General features: G+C 52.0%; 1 protein-coding gene across 18 annotated transcripts in view; it reads left to right on the top strand.

Moving 5' to 3' along the window:
- MAD1L1 (mitotic arrest deficient 1 like 1) overlaps nucleotides 1-21,831 on the top strand; it is a 415,963-nt gene that overhangs the window by 275,392 nt on the left and 118,740 nt on the right. For all 18 annotated transcript variants that reach the window (XR_011524656.1, XM_070567315.1, XM_070567316.1 and 15 more), the window contains one exon: nucleotides 11,149-11,239. Coding sequence is in view for 17 of the 18 variants with exons in the window: in XM_070567315.1 (XP_070423416.1) it covers nucleotides 11,149-11,239 (91 nt within the window). In the remaining variant the exon portion in view is untranslated. The remainder of the gene's footprint in view (nucleotides 1-11,148; nucleotides 11,240-21,831) is intronic.

Here is a 21,831-nt window from a genome sequence, read left to right as displayed (position 1 = left end):
GTTAAGTTTTCTCGAAGTTATCAACCTGTCCTTTATTTTTCCTACCATACTTTGAGTTTCCTGAGACTCTTTTGTTTTCTTATTGTTCTTTGTATACTCTTTTATATATAAAACATTTTCGTGACGTTAACGAGTACAGTTTGTCCACTGCCTCTTTGATGCTCATAATGGGACTTTCTGAAGTTTCTTCCCTCTGAATAGTCTGTTTCCTCGGAGCTACTGTTTTTTTGTCAGTTGGTGGTTTGGACCTGGCCCTCGCCAAGTGTCTGGTGGTCCTGGCAGTCTGCTCGTGTCAGGAGCAGGGACCCAAGCAGCCCCATGGAAATGCCGTGTGCCTGGCTGGACTTGGCTCCTGTGGCTTCACGATGGTGGCACGTGGCTGGGCCGTGTTCCTGGGGAGCCCTCAGCACTGCCGTCTTTGGTCTCTCCTCTCGGCCGGGCCTTGTCTTTGGGACACTCCTGTGTGGAGGGTGTAGGCGGCTCAGCATCACTGGGAACATTTCCTGACCCCATTTCATGGGGTCGCTGCCATTTATCCCGTATTCCTCAGCCCGGAGACCTACTGTTTTCTCTCTCGAAAAAAGAAACCTCAGGTGTATCCTCCAAAGGCCGGGAGAGACAGCATAAAATAAACCGCAGAAAAGGATGTGGAGATGCTGCTTTTAAAAAGATCTTCAACTTCTGCTTCTGGTCAAGCTGAGTAGCCCCGTTCCTCCCAGTCGGCCTCCTTACTCCTCAAAACCCCGAGCCGACACGACAGGCGAGGAGGACCCTGCAGGTGCAGAGAGGGTCACCTGCATGGGGACCCGGGACTTGAGGAACCGTGTGGAGGTGAGTTCCAGGTTTCCTTACTGCCGCCCACGTACCTGGACAGGGAGCCGCAGAGACTCTGATCTGGACCAGCCACAGACGCACACACACAGACACGCACACACACACACAGACACACACGCACGCACACACACAGACACAGACACACACGCACAGACACGCGCGCACACACACAGACACACGCACACACAGACACACACACAGACACGCACGCGCGCACACACGCAGACACAGACACACATGCACAGACACACACGCACACACACAGACACACACGCACGCATGCGCACACACAGACACATGCACACACAGACACACACACGCACACACAGACAGACACACACAGACATACACGCACACACAGACACACACGCACACACACTCCAAGAAAGGACTGTCTCCCAGGCTAGAGAGGAACCCTTTCTGACAACACCAGCCCCGCTTCAGCCAAATACTCAAGGAAAACCTGTCTCCTTCCCACCTCCCCACCCCACTCCCTCCATGGCAGCAAGCAGCGGCATTCAGTCCCTGCCCGGCAGTGCCAGCTGTGCCAGCAGGGGCTCACTGTCCACCCGCAGCCCTCAGTGCAGGCAGTGCCCGGGGGGTGTCAGCAGGGCTGGCCGGGAGCCAGCCTTCATGCTCCAGGCAATGGGAGCAGGCACCACTCAGGTTTCTCTGCCACAGAGGGATCAGTGGATGAGTGGGGTACTGAGCTGCACCCTCACTCGGTGACATCAAAGAGCCAGAGCAAGATGGTGGCTTCTGGTCACTTCCTCCTCCCACTGAGCCAGGGCCAGAAGGCTCCTGCTTAGCCCCCAGTAGTGAGGTGGCCCTTGTTCCCCAACCCTGGTGTTGGTGGGACTAGTCAGGGGTCCAGCTTACACCCTCACTGTCTGCAGGATCCACTTTGGCAGCAGCCTGTCAACAGAGCCCAAGGGGAGCGGGACTTCCACCTGTGCCCTGGACCTGGCACCCAGACAGGGTGGCTGCCTGCCAGGAGAACATTGACTAGGATGCAGATCTCACAGTGTAGTGCTCAGCGTGTCCAGGATACAATGAGGAAACCTCCTATCATAGCCAGAACTGGGCCAGTCGTAATTTGAGCGAGAAAGACAATCAAGAGATGCAGCACCGCCGGGACTCAGATGGTGGAGTTGCCTGACGAGGATTTCAAAGCAGCTATCATAAAAATGCTTCAGCAGACAGTTAGGAGTTCTCTCTAAACAAGTGAAAAAGTAGGAAACCTCAGCAAAGAAATAGAAATTATTAAACAAACAGCAAAAAAACACCAAACAGAAATGAAAAACCTGGGAAACACAATACCTAAAATAAAGAACTTGCTGGACAGAACACAACAGTCCATTGGAGAGGAAAATACCATGAAGCCAAAGACAGATCAATAGAAATCACCTCATCGGGAAAACAAACGCAGGAGGACAGGGCCTCAGGCTCAGCGGGATGGGGACAGAAGATACAGTGTTCATCAAAGTGCAGTCCCAGAAGGGGAGAGAAAGATCGGGGCTGGAAAAATATCTGAAGAAACAATGACTGAGAATTCCCCGAATTTGGTGAAGGGCATAAACCTACAGATGTAAGAAGCTGAGTGAACCCCACGCAGTATAAAACCACAGCAATCCACACCTTGACATGTGCTAATTACTCTTCTGAAAATTAAACACAAAGAAAAAGTCTTGAAAGAAGCTAGAGAGAAACACTGTATTATCTACAGGCAGCACCAATTTGAGTGACAGTGAATTTCCCATCTGAAACCGCAGAAGCCAGAATGAAGTGCACGACATTTTTCAAGTGCTGAGGGAAAGGAACTGCCAACCAGTGAAAATACCCTTCAGGGATGAAAGGAAAATCAAGACGCTCTCAGATAAAGTCAAACTAAGAGAATTTGTCACTAAAAGACTTGCTCTTAATGAACGGCCGAGGGAGCTTTCCAACCAGAGGGGACAGGGTAACAGGAAAGCTTGGAATTTCCAAAAGGAAACATCAGTGGAATGGATAAAAATAGGGATAAGTGTAACAGCCTGTCCTCCTTGCACTTCTCTTAAATGACGCTCGATGGTTGAAGACCCGTGACATCATGTGCTGGCGGTGCTCGCGTGCGCCAGTTCCCGTCTTACAGTGGGGAGGGCAAGTGGACCTGCGTGGAGGTGACGTATCCACTCCTCACTCGAGGTGGTGAAGTGTCAGTACCGTGAGGCTGAGCTGCAAATGCATGTTTTAGTACCTGGAGCAACCACCACGAAAGCTATACAGCACATTATATGTAAAACCACTATAAATGAATTAAAGTGGAGTTCTAAAAAGGGCCACATGACCCATTGGAAGGCAAGAGGAGAGAGAAAGAGGAGTTAGAAGCAGAGGGAACAAACAGAACAAATAATAACAGGGCAGATTTAAGCACAGGAAATCAATGATTACTTTTAATGTAAGTGATCTAAATGCACTGATTACAAGACAGAGATCGGCAGAGTGGGTGAAAACGCGTGACCCAATTATATTTTATCTACAAGAGCTCACTTCAACCGTAGGTCGGTTGAAAGTACAAGGATGAAAAATGATATGGCATTCAAACATTAACTTTTTTCAGAAGTAGGTATGGCTGTGTTAATCAATTAATATTAGATAAAATACACTTCAGGACAAAGAAAACTACTGTGGACTAAAAGGGACATTACATGAGGATCAATCTACGAGGAAGACCTCTGATCCTAAATGGATCTGCACCAAACAACAGAACTTCAGAACACTTGAAGTCCAAAACAGTAGAACTGAGAGCAGAAGTAGACCAGTCCACGTAGAGTCAGGACTTGATGCGGCTGGAAGAACCAGTGGATGAAAACAGCAGAGACAGGAGAACTGAGATCAGAACAGAAACTCTGAGCGTTTGAGCGCCTCCCCATCCTCATCAGCACTGGGTGCTGTCGGGATTGCTGCCTTAGTGCTCCTGTGAGGTGTGAGTGTGTCCTCGTGGCGCTCACTGAGGTGGAGCATCTTTTCATGTGCTTGGTTCCCATCTGCGTGTCCTCCTTGGTGAAGTGTCTGTTCCGGTACTTTACCCATTCTTTTTTAACTTACTTTTGAATTTTGCGAGTGCTTTCTGTATTTTGGACATGTACTGGTCAAATATGTGCTTTGCAAATATTTTCTTAGTCCCAGCTTGTTTTTTCATTCTCTTACCAATGTCTTTACTAGAACAAAAGTTTTTCATTTTGATAAAGTCCTATTTATCAATTTTTCCCTTCAGGGAACTTGCTTTTAGATGTTGAGTCTGAAAACGAGCCTCACCCTGAGTGTCAAAGGTTTGTCTCCTGTGTATTTTCTAAAAGTTTTACAGTTTCACATTTTACATTTAAGTCTCTGGTCCATGGTCAGTTAAATTTTGTGTAAGTGTGAGGTTTAGGCCAAGGTTTATTTTTATTTTACCTTTTAACCTAAAGATGCTCACCTGCTCCAGGACCATTTCTAGTAAAGGCTGTCCTTCCTTCATTGAATTGCTTTTATGCCTTTGTCAGAAGTCAGCTGGGCATGTTTCTTTGTTTCTATTTCTGGACGCTCCATTTGCCGTTTGTTCTGAGTATTTATCCCGTCGCCACTGTCTTGATTACTGTAGCCTCATGGTACGTTTTAAAACCGGGTAGTGTGGTTCCTCCAATTTCACTCTTTTTCAAAATTGTTTTGGCTCCTTTGACTTTCCGTATAAATTTTAGAATCAGTTTGTCTATGTCTACAAAAAAAGTCCTGCTGGGATTTTGATCAGTGTGTGTTAAACCTGTGCTTCAATTCGGGAAGAACTGACGTTCTCATCACGTTGGGGCTTCCATTCCATGAACATGGTATGTGTCTCTATTTATTTAGGTCTTTGATTTCTCTCATCAGTATTTTGTGCTTTAAGTATACAGGTTTTTCGTGTTTCATTAGATTTATACCCAAGTTGTCTTTTTATATCAGTTGTAAATTTGGTTTTATTTTGGTTTACTATTGTCCATTATTCCTATTAGGTAGAAATAAGTGATTTTAGAGTTGTTCGTCTTGTATCCTGCAACCTTATTAAATTTACTTACCAGTTCTATGAGGGTTTTTTGGTCTTTATTTTTGGTTGATTCCTTGGGATTTTTTACAATATCCTGTTATCGAAATTTGGTCAGTTTTCTGTCTTCCCCTCCAAGCAGTGTGCTTTGGTCTCTTTTACTTGTGTTTTGCACTGGTCAAGACTCAGGATGTTGAGGTGGAGGGACGAAGGTAGACATCCTTGCTTTCCTCCTGGTCTGGAGGGGAGCGTTCAGGCTCTCACCATTAAGAGTGGTATTTAGCTGTAGGTTTCTTGTAGGTCTTTTGTTAGGATGTAGAAGTTCTCTTCTATTCTTGATTTATCATGAATGGGTGTTGAATTTTATCAGATCCTTCCTTTTTCCTTGAATCGATTGATATGGTCGTGTGGTTTTTCTTCTTTAGACTGTCTGTGTGGTAGATTGCATTGACTTATTTTTCGGTGTTGAACCAGCCTGACATCCCAGGATAAGCCGTCCTTGGCTGTAATGTATTCTTCTTTTTGTGTATTACTAGATTCAGCTTGCTGATGTTTGTTGATGATTTTTGTGTCCGTGTTCATGAGGGGTATTGGTCTGTAGTGCTTTTTATTCTACTCTCCTTGCCTGTATCAGCATAATGCTGGCCTCAAAAATGAGTTGGGGAGTGTTCCTTTCTCTTCTTTTTTCTGAAACTGATTGTGTAGAATTGGCATTATTTCTTCTTCAAAGGTTTGCACCTGGTAAAATCATCTAGGCGTTGGTATTTCTGTTGTGGAAGGTTTTTAATTAACAACGTAATTTTCTTAGTAGTCATAGAAATATTCAGGTTATGTATTTTTCTTGGGTGAATTTGGGTGGGTTGTGGGTTTTCTAGAGTTGGCGTTACACGTAAGTGGTCAGGTTTGTGTGTGTGGAGTTGTTGATGCCATCCATCCCTTTTAATTGTTTGCAGGGTCTGCAGTGGCAACCTCATTCCTGATACTGTTTCTTTGTATTTCTTTCTTTTTTTTTTTTGCCACTCTTGCTGGAGGTTTGCAGTTTAATTGGTCTCTTCAAAAAAGCAGTGTTCAGTTCCTTCCACTTTTCTCATTTTTTTCTGTTTTCAATTTCGTTGACTTCTGCTCTTTATTATATTCTTCCTTTTGCTGGCTTTGGGTCTGTTTTTTCCCTTTTTTTCTAGTTTCTTAAGGTGGAAGCTTAGATTATTGGTATGAAATCTTTCTTGTTTTCTAATATAAGCTTTTAAGGCTACAAATTTTTCTCTAAGCACTGCTTCAACTGCATCCCACGAATTTTGCTATAGAGTATTCTCATTTTCGTTCAGTTAAAAATACTTCTAATTTCATTAGTCATTTTCTTTAAACAGTGTGTTATTTTGATGGGTGTTGTTACATTTTCAAGTATTTGGAGATTTTCCTGTTATTGTCTGTTATTGCTATCTGGTTTAGTTCCATTATGGTCTGTGAACATAGTTTGTATAATTTCAATTTTTAAAAATTTGTTAAGGTTTGTTCAATGCCCCAGGAATATGCTCTATCTTGGGGAATGTTTTATCTGTGCTTGAGAAGAATTCTGTTATAATTGGGTGGTGTGTTCTATAAATTTCAATTAGAGCTATTTGGTTGATGGTATTGTTCAGTCCTTCCTAATCTTCTGTCTACAATTTCTATTTGCTACTTAGAAAGGAGTTTTAAAGTCTCCAACTGTACTTGTGGCTTTGTCTGTTTCTCCTTCTAGCCTTTCCGGTGTCCCCCTGCCCATTTCCCTGTCTTTCAGTTCAGCAAAACCAATCATTCTTCTTTCAAAAGTTGTCCAGGGTATGTGGTATCTTCATTATAGATGTTTTAGGCAAGATAACAACTCCCCTCTTCTAGCTGATTTCTAGACACACACACACACACACACACACACACACACTCACTTATTCCTTCATTCTCTCTCTCCCTCTCTCCCAGCGAGGTTACAGTTTGCTTGAAAAGGAGGACAAAGGAAAGAAAGTACCCCATTTAAAAATGCATAAACAAGTGTTATTTATGGGAGTTGTTCGCTGACAGCTAGGATGGATTATAGCAAGCCTTCTGATTATGTCTGCAGCTACACACATATGCTTATTTGAATTTAGCCCTCGAGAACGGTTGCTCACGAGCCTTCAGAATCCGTCATACCCTGCTTTGAAAGGGGCCTTGCAGGGCTTCTCATCCAGCCTGTTCCTAAGGTGCAGAGGTTCTTCCCACAGAAGGTGGCTTCCTGGAGGTGGCCTCGGACATTGACCCCAGCTCACACTCTCCAGGGCGCCTCACTCAGTGGGTCAGTGCGCACCTCCGAGAAGCACTCACCTGGTGAGTACGGCCATCAACACTGGAGTCTGACTGCCAGGGTCCCTGTCCCAGATGGGCCACCTCCCAGCTGTCACTTAACCTCCATGAGCCTTGGTTTCCCCTTTAAAAACCAGGGGCGGTAGGACTTACCTGCTGGACTGGGTGTGCGCTGTCCGCTCGGCTCCCCGCCGTCGCCGGGGGCCAGAGGCTCTTCAGCAGACCTCGCCCACCTGGCGGCTCGGGGCTCGTCTGTGCGGCGTCGCTGTGTGCGCACGTCAGCGCTCTGTTCTTTGTCACTGCCGAGGGCGTCCCGTGTGTGGATGTCCCACAATTTGTTTACGCACACCCTTGTTGGTGGACACTTGGTTTTCCCCAGTTTGTGGCTCTATATTACGAGTAAAGTCCTTGTGTAGAACTATGCTTTCTCCTGTGGAATGGCTGGTAGTTGTATGTTAAAACTTTCCAAGAAACTGCCAAGTGGCTGTTCCGTTTTACGCCCCACTGCCCGCGGGGGCGAGCTCCAGCCTCTCCTCACCAGCACTTGGCGTGGCCGGTCTTTTTCGTTTGAATCCTGCTGAGAGGTGCGTAGTGGTCTCCTCGTGGTTTGAGCTTTTATGTCCCCAGTGACCAGTGGCTTTGAGCCCCTTTTCATGTGCTTCTTTGTTATTTATTGTCAGTCTTCTTTGGCAAAGTGTCTGTTCAGATCTTTTTTCCGTTTTTCGTTTGACTGTTTGTTTTCTTATTGTTGAGTTTAGAGAGTTCTTTATATATTCTGGATACAAGTCCTTTGTCAGAGGCTTGTTTGCACATGCTGCCTCCGAGTCTACGTCTTGCTTTTTCATTCTCTTCATGAAATCCTTGAAGGAGAAGTTTTCATCAGTTTTTTTCTTTTATATATGATGATTTAGATATCATAGCTAAAACATCTTTGTGTATCCCCAATTCACAAAGATTTTCTGCCATATTTTTTAGCAATTTTATAATTTTTCATTTTAGGTATAGGTTTATTTTCATTTTGAGTTAGTTTTTATATTATACAAAATATAGATTTTAGGGTTTTTTTTTTTCCTATGAATCCCCAATTGTTCCAGTACCATTTGTTGAAAAGACCATCCTTTCTACCCTGGAATGCCTTAGTATATTTGCCAAAAACGGTTGTCCGTGTGTGCCTGTGTATCCATTTCTGTACTCCGTTCGGTTTCATTGATCGTCTGACTTGGGGCCAGAGCGGTTCTGATAACTCCAGCTTTGTAGTGATTCTTGAAGTTGGGTGCTGTCTCCCCTCCAGCTCCTTCTTGTTCAGTGTTGTTTGGCTATTCTGGGTCTGTCGCGTTTCCACGTGAACTTTAGAATCAGCTTGTCAGTTTCTACAGAGACTGGGCGTTTTGATTGAGACGCTCTGATCTGTAACAATTTGGGGGGCAGTGGAATCCTCACAAGATTGAGTCTCCCACCCATGAACATGGACAGCGTCTCTCTCCATGTGTTCAGCTCGTCCTTAATTTCTCTCCGCCTAACTGAGAACCTCGTAGTTCTCAGCGTGGGGGCCTTTCGTCACTCTTCCAGATTTGTCTCTGCTGGTTCCAGAACCGCGTAGTTTATGTTTTGGGTGCGTCTATTTAAACATCCTTGTAAATGAGGTTTCTCACTATCTGTTACTGATTTCTAGTTTAATTCCATTATGGTCACAGAACACATTTTGAATTACTAAAATCCTTTTCAATATACTGAGCCTCCTTCTGTGGCCCTGCCTACGTCTGCCCCGGTAAATATTCTGTGTACACCTGGAAAGACTCTGTATTCTGATGTTGTAGCTGGGGTGTTATAAATGTCAGTTAGGTCAAGTTGGTTGATAGTGTTCAGATCTACTTTATCCTGCCTGATTTTTTGCTAATTAGTCTATCTGTTATTGAGAGAGTGATATTGAAATCTCTGATGATACTTGTGCTCTTGTCTATAATTCTTGCATTTCTGTCAGTTTTTGCCTCATCTCATTTGAAGCTCCTGTATTAGTGCAGAAATGTTTACGATTATGATGTTCTCTTGGTCAGTTGGCCTGTTTCTCGTGACAAAATTACCTTCTTGGTACTATTCTTGGCTCTGGAATTTCCTTTTTCTGATATCAGCAGCTTCTCCAACTTTCTCTGTAGCTTTTCTTGGTGTTAGCATGCTTTGTCTGTTTGCATCTTCATATTGAAAGTGCTTTTGTGTTGGCAGCATATAATTGGGTGTTGCTTTTTCATCCATTTGATAGTTTCTCTACCTTTTAATTGGGGCATTTAGACCATTTACATTTAATGTGATTGTGTGTGTGATGAGGTTTGATCTTGTCATCTTACTATCTTCTTTTCTATTTGTCCAATCTCTTCTTCGTTCCCCTTTTCCTCTTTTTCTGGCTTCTTTCTAATTAATTGGATGTTTTTTATGATTCTATATTATTTCCGTTTTTGGCTTATTAGGTGTAACTCTTTGTTTTGTTATTTTAGAGGTTGCCTTAGGGTTTGTAGTATGCATTTTCCATTTATCACAGTCTGCCTTCAAGAGATGTTAGACCTTTTCACATATGGTATCTAAGCTTACAACTGCACATGTCTGTTTTTCCCCTGGAGCCTTCATGCTATTGTTGTCATACATTTTATTTGTACTTTGGTCTTAAGCACCCGATATATTTTTGTTAGTTTTGTTTAAGCAATCTCTTTTAAAAGTAGTAATTTAAATATTTGTAAAAGACTTAAATAATATATTCTCCCACATAGTTGCGATCCCTGTTGCTCCTCACTCCTCTGTATGGATCTCTGTTTCCATGTGGTGTCATCTTCCTTCTGCTTGAAGGGCTTCTCTTGACATTTCTTGAGAGCAGATCTGCTGGTGATGAATTCCTTCAGTTTTTGTGTGCGAGAACATCTTTATTTTGCTTTTGCTTTTGAAAGATGTTTTCACTGGGCATAGAATCCTAGGTTTGTATTCTTTCTTCCTCTCAGTATTTTAAAGATTTTTATCCTCTGTCTTGCATCATTTCTGCTGAGAAATCTACTTTATTCCTTTGCATGTAACATCTCTTCCTTTCTCTGGCTGCTTGTAAGATTTTTTCTTTTTCTTTTTTAAATAGCTGTTTTGTTGTGTTTTTTTTTTTAAAGATTTTATTTTTTTTCCTTTTTCTCCCCAAAGCCCCCCGGTACATAGTTGTATATTCTTCATTGTGGGTCCTTCTGGTTGTGGCATGTGGGATGCTGCCTCAGCGTGGCTTGATGAGCAGTGCCTCCATGTCCGCGCCCAGGATTCGAACCAACGAAACACTGGGCCGCCTGCAGTGGAGCACGCGAACTCAACCACTCAGCCACGGGGCCAGTCCCCTGTTGTTTTTTTTTAAAGATTGGCACCTGAGCTAACATCTCTTGCCAATCTTTTTTCTTCTTCTTCTTCTTCTTCTCCCCAAAGCCCTCCAGTGCATAGCTGTATATTCTGCACCTGCTTCTGCTCGTCGTCCTGGATTTTCCTCCCTAGCCTCCCGTCATCACCTATGTCCACAGCCCATGTCGGAGATCCTTCCGTCTGTCATTTCTGGAGACTCTTTAGGTCGTTTTCTCAGTTCTCAGTGTCCTCTCCAAAATGCAGTCACACCTTCTGGGAGTGGACCAGTGGGCCCAGGACACACGTAGGCCCCACCCACCCCACCTCTGGCTGGTTTTCCTCCGTGCTCCTGTCCACCTGTGGTCCATGCAGAACCTCCCCCTCTGAACAGAGGCTGTTGGTTGCAATCTCCCGTCCTAAGCATGGGTATTTTTACCATTTTTTTCTTAATGCTGTTACTTCATGTCATATTTCCCATCTGTATATTTGGGAACGAAGCTTCATAACCTCCTCTCATAAGATTTCCCCTTTCTTCACCCAGAGGGCAGGCCTTCTCCAGCATGGGCTGTGGTGAGTGTCCTGTCATGCTCTCCCTCTCCTTGCAGGTCGAAGGTTGAGGAGCTGGAAGGGGCACGGAGCCGTCTGGAGGAAGACAAGAAAATGCTGGAAATGCGGCTTGAGCGGCTCACCCTGCAGGTGCGTGCTGGCGGGCAGCCCCGGGGAGGCCTGTCCTAGAACCTGCCTTTTCCCTCAGGCGCACCCCGCCCTCCTTTCTTCCTGGGTGTGAGTGTCCATGGTTCCCACACCCACAGACGTCCCAGGGACATCCTCCCATGCACACACCTCTAGCTGGCTCAGAGTGTGTCCTGCCCACAGGCTGCCTGTCCCCAGCCCCAGCCCTCCTGTCCCCTCGGTCTGTTGTTTTCTTCCCCTTCTCTCTGCCGCTGGCCTCAAGCCTGCAGTGCATGTGGTGCCCACGTTGCCGGGGCAGGTGCGGTGGGTGTGCTCTTAGGTGCGGAGGAGCCCGGGGCGCCTCCTGTGTTTGGGTCTGGGTTTGTACCCAAGCCTGTCCCCTCCACATGCAGCCGTGAAGCTGGACGCTGTTTACACGGGTTTTATTTCAGTTTGTTTTTCATTTTTATCCTGTTCCATGGCAAGCAACCCACAGGTTCGTGATTACCCAGATTTTGGACAGGCCATTGATTTTATCTTGACACCTATTAGAGGCAAATCAAGTCTCTTTTTTATTACCAATTCCTGGAGATGGGAGAAGTGACAACTTTGATAACGCGAGGCGCCGTGAGCCGCGGCTGGACCGTGTTCAGCTCTAGGACCTGTCATCTCGTACCGTTTTAATTGGGCTGCAGTCCTCAGATGGCGAGCTGGGCTGTTGGCAGGTGAATCCCCGGCCGCCCGTCAGCGGTGCCGTGTCAGAGACGGCTTCGTAAATCTCTTTCTGGGTGTTCAGTTGAGCACAGCCTGAGATCGTGGCTGATGGCTTCTAGCCCGCCTTGGTGACTGGGGTTCAGTGAGTCCTGCCAAAAGCGTTCATTTCCTTTTCTTCCTGCTTCTGGGCTGCCAGGCCCTTCACAAGGAGCCTGCAGTGGCTCTTGGCGAGGTTGTTGAGGGTCACATGAGGTGAGAGGTGCAGGTGAGCTCTGTGCCCGATGGACGTTTGCCACCAGATCCTGGGAAGATGGGACGTTTGGCCCATCTCAAGCGTTCCTGTGTTGGAGACAAGGGTGGGCAGGGCCTGGTCCTGTCTCCACAAGTGGGATTAGCCATGTCGACCGTACACGTCCTCCTGAGCTCCGCATGGGCGCTCGAGTCGGGTGGGGGCCTTGCTGTGCCTCCTGGAGCCACTCATGGCTGAGGAGGCAGACGGCGTCCGTGTTGGCATGGGGAGGGCACAGGTGAGTGTCCGCACCCTGGTGTTGGTGTGACCTGGCTCTCAGTGCCCAGGTTTCTCATCTGCGGTTGTGGGTGTGGAGAGGGGAACCGGCTGGCGGCAGCTGCGTGGAGTGCCCAGTTCACGGGCAGCCGAGCGTGTCTGAGCAGTGCCCACAGTGTGGCCTAGAGGGCGTGGCATGTGGGGCCTGGTTGCTGTCATCCTTGGGGAGTAGAGGTTCCTGCGATGATGTGATGACTGGAGCACAGGCATTCCCTGAGCCTCCGCCATGGCCCTTGGGCAGCATGGGGCGGAGGCTTCTAGATAGCCATGCAACCACCTCTCCTCTGCTCCCAGAAGTGGATAAATATCCAGAGCTGAGCCTGGGAGGCGAGGCTGCACGTCCCTCCCTGTGGGTGCTTGGGGGCCCTAACACTTGCCTCTCACCCATGGCTGCACTCATTCGCTCCCACCGGCTTCGAGCCTGGGACTGTTTGCTGACCTTTGCAGCTCTACAGTTTGCCCAGGTCCTGAGACAACAGCAAAAAGAGGTTCCTGCCCACCTCTATCCCGTGTTACAGCCCCTTGCTCCATGTTTCGGGTTTCAGTTTGAGACCAGGAAGGGACTGAGGACCATCCCTGCACCTCAAATGGGCTCGTTTCAGAAGGGTCAGCATGATGGTGGGGCGGCCTGGATCCCCATTTCCTCACCCGTCGTCTCGGTAGTCACAGCTGCCTCGAGCCTCCGCTGTGTGCTGTCACCAGGCCCGTGGCCCCAGGTTCTCATAAAGCCTCCTGTGTCTGAGTCTGCAGTCCTCAGAGAGAGGGCACGCAACCCCCGTTTCGCTGATGAGGAACCTCCCCTCGAGAGCTTCCGCATGTGGTCGTGGGCACCCAGCCAGAAGATGAAGAGCTGGGCTTTGAACCCGGGCCCGTCGCCCCCTGAGTCTGGGCTCCCTCTCTGTACTCGTCACCCACCCACCCCACTGTGCCCTGCCCTGCCCATGCCCGCTTCCCTACGGCCTCAGGGCTGTGTCCCTGATGACCTGACTGCGCTCCCAGGTCCCCAGCCTCAGCTCAGGGACCACTGGTCTGCTCCCCCACCCCCAGCACCGCCCCCACTGCCTATGCCGGCTACCCTGACCTTGGTCTGTTGTATGATGCTCTGGGGCCAGAAGAGGTTTGCGCTCCAGAGGCTGAGCTGATCACTGCAGCTGTGTTGGTCACTCCCACGTGATAGCGACAGCTCCTATCTGACCCAGACGCCGGGGAGGCAGAGAGTTTGTCCCGCCACCGTCTACTCATCCAGCACGAGAGGAGCACCTGTCTGCACAGGCCTGCTGAGGATGCAGGAAATGGGGCAGGCTCTGCCCTGGACCCTGCAGGGCAGACAGGAGCAAAGGCCACAACTCAGAGCGAGATGACCGGTCATTCTGGTCACGGTCACAAGTTCTACTTGTGTCTGATCCAGGGAGCTGGTCCAGGTGGCGTCAAAATGGGTCTGAAGGTGACTTGAACCCGTGGAAACACAGGGGGAGCCCTGGAGGGTGCCGTGGGGGCACCGGCCTCCAAGCCCGCCGATCTCGGCTGGAATCCTGTCCTGTCCCTTGGCTGGGTGGTCTTAGGCATGCTAGGCTTTGCCATCCAAGCCCCCAATGTGTTCTCTGTAAAACTGGAAATGATGCCCACAGGGGGCGCTACCGAGGAGATCAAATGCCACGTCTGACTGCCACACCTGGTCCACAGGAGGTGCTCAGGAGATGCTCACATCCACCTATGGCCCCTCCCTGCCTTCTCCATCACGAGGGCGCAGACCGCACCCCTGCACCTCTGTCCCTGGGTCTTGGAAGCAGAAGGAGAGCGCGCGACGCCCCTCCAGGAGGCCTGGCTGCAGTGTGCCGCTCACTGCTCCTTCCTGCCGGAGCCCCACGCTTCTCTGCGCCTCCGGGGCCGGCACGCAGCTCTGGGCCGGGCCGCAGGAGGGGGCAGCCTGAAGAGGGCTGAGCCGTCGCCCGCCCGCCGCATGCTGATCCGAGTGTTCCTTATGCAAATACCCTCTCCTCGCCTCTCCTCTCTCTCTGGAGGAGCATCTTCAAGTCGAGCCGCTTCAAGGAAGATTGATTAAAATCAGCTGCAGTTTGGCTTAATTGGGAACATATGCTCGGAGAGGGCGCGCGACTAGTTAGAACTTTTCGTAATGCCTTCACAGCTGGTTGGCCAGGCGACAGAGCTGCAGTCGCCGCTCGGGGCTGGGTGCGCCTGCCTGTTGGGCCGTGCCCACGCGCCGCCTGGACGCTCAGCCTGTCTGGGCTCCTTGGCACTGCCCGCACTTGCCTGGGGTGACTGTGTGCGTTGCTAACGTAGCTCAAGAAGGTGGCACCTCCCGCCAGCCACCAGGGACACGGGTAGCTTGGGGGCCCACAACTACTGCTTGCTCATGCAAGGCCCCATTCAGAGATGGGGAAACTGAGGCCCACAGTCAGCCAGCACCTGGATGACCAGCTCAGACACACCTTACCTTAGAGGCCCAACGGGTTGAACGTGTCACGGTTTGCGCAGATAAAGGCGGAAATTGAGCAAAGCTCCTGAAACTCTGGCTCCGGAAGCAGGGGAGTTCTGTGGTTCTCCGAGTAGCTGCAGGAGTCGGGGCTCTGGGGGTCAGCGAGTGGAGACAGAGCGGGAAATGCACCCGAGGTGCCCTGGTCCCCACCCCGCCTTTCCCAGCGGTCCTGGCTCTCCCCGCCCGGCGTCTCTGGGCGGCCCCGCCTCCCTCCTGCCCTGGGTCCTTTCCAGCCTCCCGCCCCCACCCCTGCCCCGCGCACTTCTCCACGGGCCTAGGGTTCCCAGAACCAGGAAGGTGGCTGAGGAACGCAGCAGGGGCGCACGCGTCGTTTGTCCTGACAGACCTCCCGTGACCCCCTCTTAGCAGCGGGCCCTGGGCATGGGTGGTGGCACTGTTCCTCACCGACTGTGGCCCTGCCTGCAGAGCTGACACCATTCCCTGCGGCTGTCCTTGGAGGACAGGCCGGTGCCTAGGCAGGCGCCTCTGCTGCTGCTGTTAGCACTGTGGACACCACCGTCCTCAGCCACCCTGACCCTGACACACGGGGTCTTCTGCGTCTGTGTGATGGGCCCAGCTCAGGGACTGTCTCCCGAGGCCGCTGTCTGGGGCCAGCCCACGGCGGGGCAGCTTGGGCCGGAGGCAGCGTGTCCGTCAGGAGCCCCACCTCAGGCTGGACGCCATCCCCGCGCAGTCACCCCGCTGAGAGGAGCAGCTTTGCGTGTGGAGAGCACGGCCCGGCCGCACACTCACGCTCCGTTGCCGCCGCCCTGGCTCACCCCGAGTCTGGGTGGTGATGGGGGGCCAGCCTGCAGACCCAGCCCTGCTGGGCGTTCCTCGTTTTAGGAACATTCCACAACATACAGCAACCTTGGCAGGATGTTACAGTGAACACCCATATCCACCACCCGGATCCCGCCAGGCGTGTTTTCTGTGGTGGCTTTATGACGTGCCCACCCACCCCTCTTCCATCCACCAGTCCTGTTTATTTTTTTGATTTTTTGAAGCAAATTGCAGACATCTGTCCCGCCCTCTCAGTGCTTCAGCTCGCACGTCATTAAGCGGAAGTCACCTTTGGGGTTTGAGCCGGCATCCACCGCCCCTCAGTGTTGCAGGTTCCCACAGATTGATGGTTGGGGCGGATGGAGCCCCCTGCATGGCAGCCGTCCCCCCAGAGGCCCCGCTCACCCTCGCTGTGCCCCAGAGCCCTGCCTGCTTCCCCTCCCTGGCTGAATGGGGCTGCCCCACCGCCAGCCTGTAGCCCATGACATTTAAAATAAGTATCTTTTTTGGAAATGGAGTGGGTAGAAAATTGCTAGGTTCCCCGTGAGCGGAAAGCTCATGGTGCCGTGGAGACCGCCCCACTGCGGTCCCTGCACCAGCAGGCGGGCAGCGCTGTCCTCCAGCCTCCTCGGCCCCCGCCGCCTTCCCGTCCCCATCGGGGCGGGGCGTCCACCGCTCCTCACAGCCCTCTGCCCTTCCCTGTCGACGCTGGGGCAGCCCCTGGCCGCTTTCCACACAGCAGAAGCCCCCGGAGCCCCGCTGGTTCCCTCTCACCTGCAGGCTCCCGCCCAGCCTGCCCTCCTGGGGGCACACTTGTCAGTCCTTGACCGCAGTGCCCTCACCTGCCTGACCTGTTCCCACCTGCCAGGGAACCCTGAGCCCAAAGGAGGCCCAGCCTCTGCCTCTCAGACCCATCTTGCCTCTGATTGCCTCCTGGGGGTCCTCTGGCTGCTTGCCAGGCCCCTGGGCACATCCTCCCCACACTGGACAGGTGGTTTTTTGATGCCCACACTTCTGGAATGTTCTCTGAGGGTGGCTCCCCGGAGGGGTAGAACCGCACAGCTGTGCATGAGAACAGTGCAGCCAGGGCTCTGGGCCTGCCGTGCGGTGAGCCCCAGAGACGGTGATCCCTGGAGTGAGGAAGGTTTGTGCTCAGGGATGTCGCTCTGACGGTCTACTTCCTCCATGTGGACCTAGCAACTGGAGCGCAGGTGTGCTGGACTGACGTGGCGATGGCCACAGCATGGGTCTGCGCTGCACTCACCCCCTTGCGGTGACACCGGGCATGGCCCTGTGGGTGCTTTCACATAACACTCACGGGCACTGAGGAAGGGGTATCGTGATTCCCACCGTGCAAATGAAGAAGCCCAGGGTCACAGAAGCCGGTGATCTGCCACAGGTGACACAGTCGCGTCCTCACACTCCAAAGAGCCCCCACTGCCATGAGCTGTGCTCCACCTCGCCCAGTGGAGTCCAGGCCCTCCCTTCCCCCTCGGCTGCCACTTCTGCCCTGAAAGCCTGGGGTGTCTGTGAGGACCGCAGGGCCGGCTGCTCCCCGCCTCCCCACCCATCATGGTGGAGCCAGAGCTCTAGGGATCCAGACCACGAGCTGGCCCTGCTCCCCTCCCGCTGGCTTCCACTCGGTGCCCTGCCGTCTCCCACCTTGCCGTGGTGTGGCCAGCACTGTCAGACTCCCGCGACCTGCTCTGTGTGGAGCGCCCTCCCCGTCTGCCAGTCAGCCTGCCCGTCCATCAGGCGCAGCTCACGCGTCACCCCTCCTCTGAGGCTTTGCACCCACGTCCCAGGACCTGTATGGGGGGCAGTGTGGTCCTCTGAGGGCAGTGACCTTGCCTGGATCACCCAGATAGCACCAGCCTCAGGCCTGGCCCCCAGCCAGTGTTCCTGGGGCGTAAGTGGAGTGGGCGCACGTGGGCGGGCATGGACAGCAGCAGAGTACCCAAGAGGTGGCTCTGGAGGGAGCGCGTCTAGGTGAGAACTCCCACCTGTCGCTTCTCAGACGCCAGACCCTAGACCCTGGGCGAGCGCTGTCACTTCCCGAGTCCCAGCTCCTGCGTTTGGAAAATGAGGATGAAATGACCCATTCCCAGGGTGGTGGCGCAGATTCAGTGAGTCATGCACATGAGGCATTTGTGTAGTTCCTCTCACATAGTAACTTCTTCGAACTGGGCTTATTTTTATACCTAATATGTGTTCTTCCTGCCGCCCCCCTTTAGCTCACAAGGTAGCCTGTTGCCTGTTGCCTTCGGGAGCTCTCTCCTCTCAGTACGTGGTGCCCTGGTTATTTTTACCCAGCTGCGTGGAGCCTCACTGGAGGATGTGCCGTGATTTATTTACCTGTTAACGGATATGTGGGTAGTCTTCCCTTCCTGTGATCCTGATCAGGGCTGTGGCACGTGTCCTTCTATATATGGCATTTCCTGTGTGTGCACGACTGTGTGGGTGAACTTCCAGGTGAGAGAGAAGGGGATCAGAGCTGCCTGCGTGCGTCTCGACAGGTCCAGCTGAGCGGCTCTTCACGGCGGGCGCATCAGTGTGCCCACTTACAGAGCAGGACGGTGGCCCAGCAGCCTCGCCAGCAGAGCACACCCCAGGCTCCCGCCCTTCTGGTCCAGGAGGTGAGGGGGAAGCTCCATGTAGTTCTCACCTCAGTCCTTTGTTACATGTGAGTGAGGGGTTTTAGTGTGTTTGTAACTGTTAATTGTCTTTGATCCATTTTCCATGTGGGTCATTGGTCCTTGTTGATTCCTCAGAGCTCTTTGCATATTTAGGAACCGAGCCCTTTTTGTTTTAACTTGCGAATGGATTTTCTGAATTTACCATTTCTCTTTGCTTGAGGTGTTTTCTACCAAGCAGAAGTTTTTGACTTTTAAATTTTTACATAGATGCATTTACCCACCCTTTTTTTCTTTTTTGGCTCTGGGTTTAGGGTCATGTTTTTACCTTTCTCACGTCAAGGTTATGAAAGAACTCTCCATGGTTTCTTCTGGATTTTGGTGGTTTCATTTTTTACATTTAAATCTGTGATTGATTTGGACTTTGGTTTTGGTTTTGGTTTTTCATATGGTGTAAAGCGTGACGTCAACCTGTTATTTGAAAGAGGCCCTTCCCAGGAGCCCGCGCGCCGCTGGGTGAAAAGCTCGTCTTTTCCTCGCCGGTCCAAGGTGCTTCCTTCCTTGTGTCCTGGACTCTTGCGTGTCTGTGGTCTGTTTTTGCTCTTTGTCTTGCCCCCCGTTAGTTCATGGGTCAGATCAAGGGCGAGTTCTGGATTGTTCTAGTTATGGAGCGTTACTGTTTCAGCATCTGATGCGTCTTGTCCTGCCTGCCCCCATGGCTCTTCTCTACCAGAATTTTCCGAGCCACCTTTGTCTATTTTTTTATGAACTTTAGAGTCAACCTGTCTAGCTCCCCTCTCCCTTGGTCAATCTAGAATTTTGCTAGATTTTGTGAAACGCGAACTTCTGGAGATGGCACGTCTTCAGAGTGTTACTCCTCTTACGCAAGAACGTGGCTGTCTTTCCATCTGTTGGGCCCACTTTTGTATCCTGTTGGGACATTTTATAGCTATATATTTATCTTGCTCGTTTCTTGTTGAATTTACTTCTCGTTACTGTTTTTATCATCAGTGGATGTTCTCTTCGGTTTCACCCCCTTACCTGGTGCTGTCTACCCACGCAGACCCTGGCTTCTGTCTATGAGGTCTGTCACTGCCCTGAGGTGGCGGGGCGTGAGTGAGCAGGCGTGTGCCCCCCTTGGATGGCCTGTGTCCCCGCTGCACTGCGACTGGGTCTCAGAGCTGGGCATCCACACCCCTGTGGCTGCGGGCAGAGCAGGGGCTCAGCGTCTAGTCCAGGGCCTTGCTGCCCCGGCCTGCCTTCCTGAATATTCTGTGTAAACAAGACACTTAATGAGGAAACAGCCTCAACTCCCACCGAGGTGGCACCAGGCTGCTCATGTTTATTAACACTGAGGACTAAAAAAAGCCAGCTGGCTGATGTGCATTTGTGTGGAGAAATTTCCACAGGCACTGATTTCTCTTGATTTTTTTATGAGAAGAATGACTCATCTTGAATGTTAAGCCCCTTCTTGCCCTATGGGCCCTGGGACCCAGAGCCGGGGCCAGCGGGCATCCTGGGACCTCAGATCCCCGGAGTGCTGGCCAGCCACTGTTTGCAGGCGAGGCCACTCGGTGTCCCCGAGGGTCCCATCAACCAGCTGCCGTGGGGTCTTTTTACCTTGTGACCCTCAGGGGGCTAGTCCAGCCCTGCTCTGCCACTGGCCTACTCAAGACCCAAAAAGCACAAAGTACCGTGAGCGGCGCCATGGCCGGCCTTGACATCTGCCAGTACTCAGTGCCGTCTGAGGGCGCTGCAGCCTGGGCGTTCTCAGACCGCGGTTCTGACACCTCTCTTTATCCGCATATGGTCCTTGCGAAGCTTTTAGACATAAAAGTTAGGGACCCAACACTTTACGAACCTGAAAGTTAGGCATGATAAGAAATAATATGTAACCGTCGTGTTCAGGCAGGTGGCATTTTGCTGACCGTGGGTCACAGAGTGTTTCAGCCACGTGTGTGGTGGCGGGGGTGGGGGGGGGCGGGCAGGGCACACCTGGTTCCTCTGAGCCCCCTCGCTAATGTGTGCCGTGGGCCCAGCGTGAAGCATGGGGGAGGGAGGCTGCGCCCTCGCTCGGGTGGGCTGTCACAGGACACTGATGGGCTGCAGGTGGGAGGGCGGTCCGCACGGGGCTGATTTCTGCGGAGGACAGCGCGGCACCCTCAGGTGTCCACCAGGGTGGTCAGGCGGGGCGGTGGGGCATCCCTGGCGTCAGGGCAGCTCTGGCCAGCCACCCCCGTGTCCGTGCCGGGAACAGAGGCCCAGAGCCTCTCGGGGCAGAGCCAGGAGCAGACTCGGGGTCCCGGGCTCCTTCTCCTGCACCCTGCCATCCTCACAGCTTCCATTCCAATCACAGTTTCCATGACCAGGGGATTCAAGATGGGCACGAGGAAACTGGCTCAGGGGGCCCTGCCTTTAGTCTTTGTGATCGTCTTAAGGCTTGCAAGACACCTTGGCCCGCCCTGCGCACTCAGGTTTCAGCCCCTGGCGGGTGGCCTGCATACACCCCTTTAACTGCCTGTCACCTCTCTCCCTGTACGGCCAGCACCTGGGACGACCCCGCCAGCATCCTGGCTTTGTGTCCCAGTGCGCTCCTCTTCCCTCAACACTGGCCAGGGTCTCACCCTCACGCACCGGATGGGGGATCTGAAGTCTGGCATGGCTCCCTCCGGCCACGTCCTGCTGCTGTGGGGGAGCCTGCTCTCCTGTTGCTGCCGGCTGTGCCCCAGCCCCTCCAAGGGGCTGTGTACCGGTCCTTTGTGTAGGCATGCTGGGTGTCAGCCTGCGTGGTGGACCATCGCCCGGCCCCTTCTCCTGGGGTTCATCTGCCCCTCCCTGTGCCGGGTGGGGCCAGACCACGTGGCACAGACCCAGCTGGGTGGAGGACCCGCAGTGCCTCTGCCCTGCTGTGGAGTCTGCGTCTCGTCCCAACAGCCATGCTCCCAGCCTGCCGACTCTCTGCTCACCTACCTGCGGCACCGTCTCCCGCAGCCAGGCTCCCACCCACACCCACAGTGACTGGACCTGCGCCTCCAGGAAGCCCCCTCGAGGTCCCCAGGGCACTGGGGGCGGCAGTCGAGCCTGGGACGTGCACCACAGGGGTGCTGCCCACACTGGGGCCAGACTGCTCGCCCTCCGCGGCAGAAATCAGGTGTTCCAGGGACAGAGGGGCAGGGCGGCAGAGGAGCTTTTCGTGTGCGTGTCCGTCTCCCCTGCCCTGCCTGCCCGTGCAGGGAGAGAAGGGGTGCTGCAGAGAGGGCCTGGGGTGGGGGAGGAGCTGACATGTCGCACTGTCTGGTGCCGCGTGGTGGCAGAGGCCCTCCCTCGGCAGCTCCAGGCCTCGCCTGTGCCTGCGCAGCCTTCTCCATGAGCTGGGCAGCTTGCACTGGCGCTTGGGAAGGAGGCTGGTCGGAGGGCAGAGGCT

The sequence above is a fragment of the Equus przewalskii genome, chromosome 12 (assembly GCF_037783145.1).
Source record: "Equus przewalskii isolate Varuska chromosome 12, EquPr2, whole genome shotgun sequence".
Taxonomy (NCBI): Eukaryota; Metazoa; Chordata; class Mammalia; order Perissodactyla; family Equidae; genus Equus; species Equus przewalskii.
This window is presented reverse-complemented; position numbering and strand designations above follow the sequence as displayed.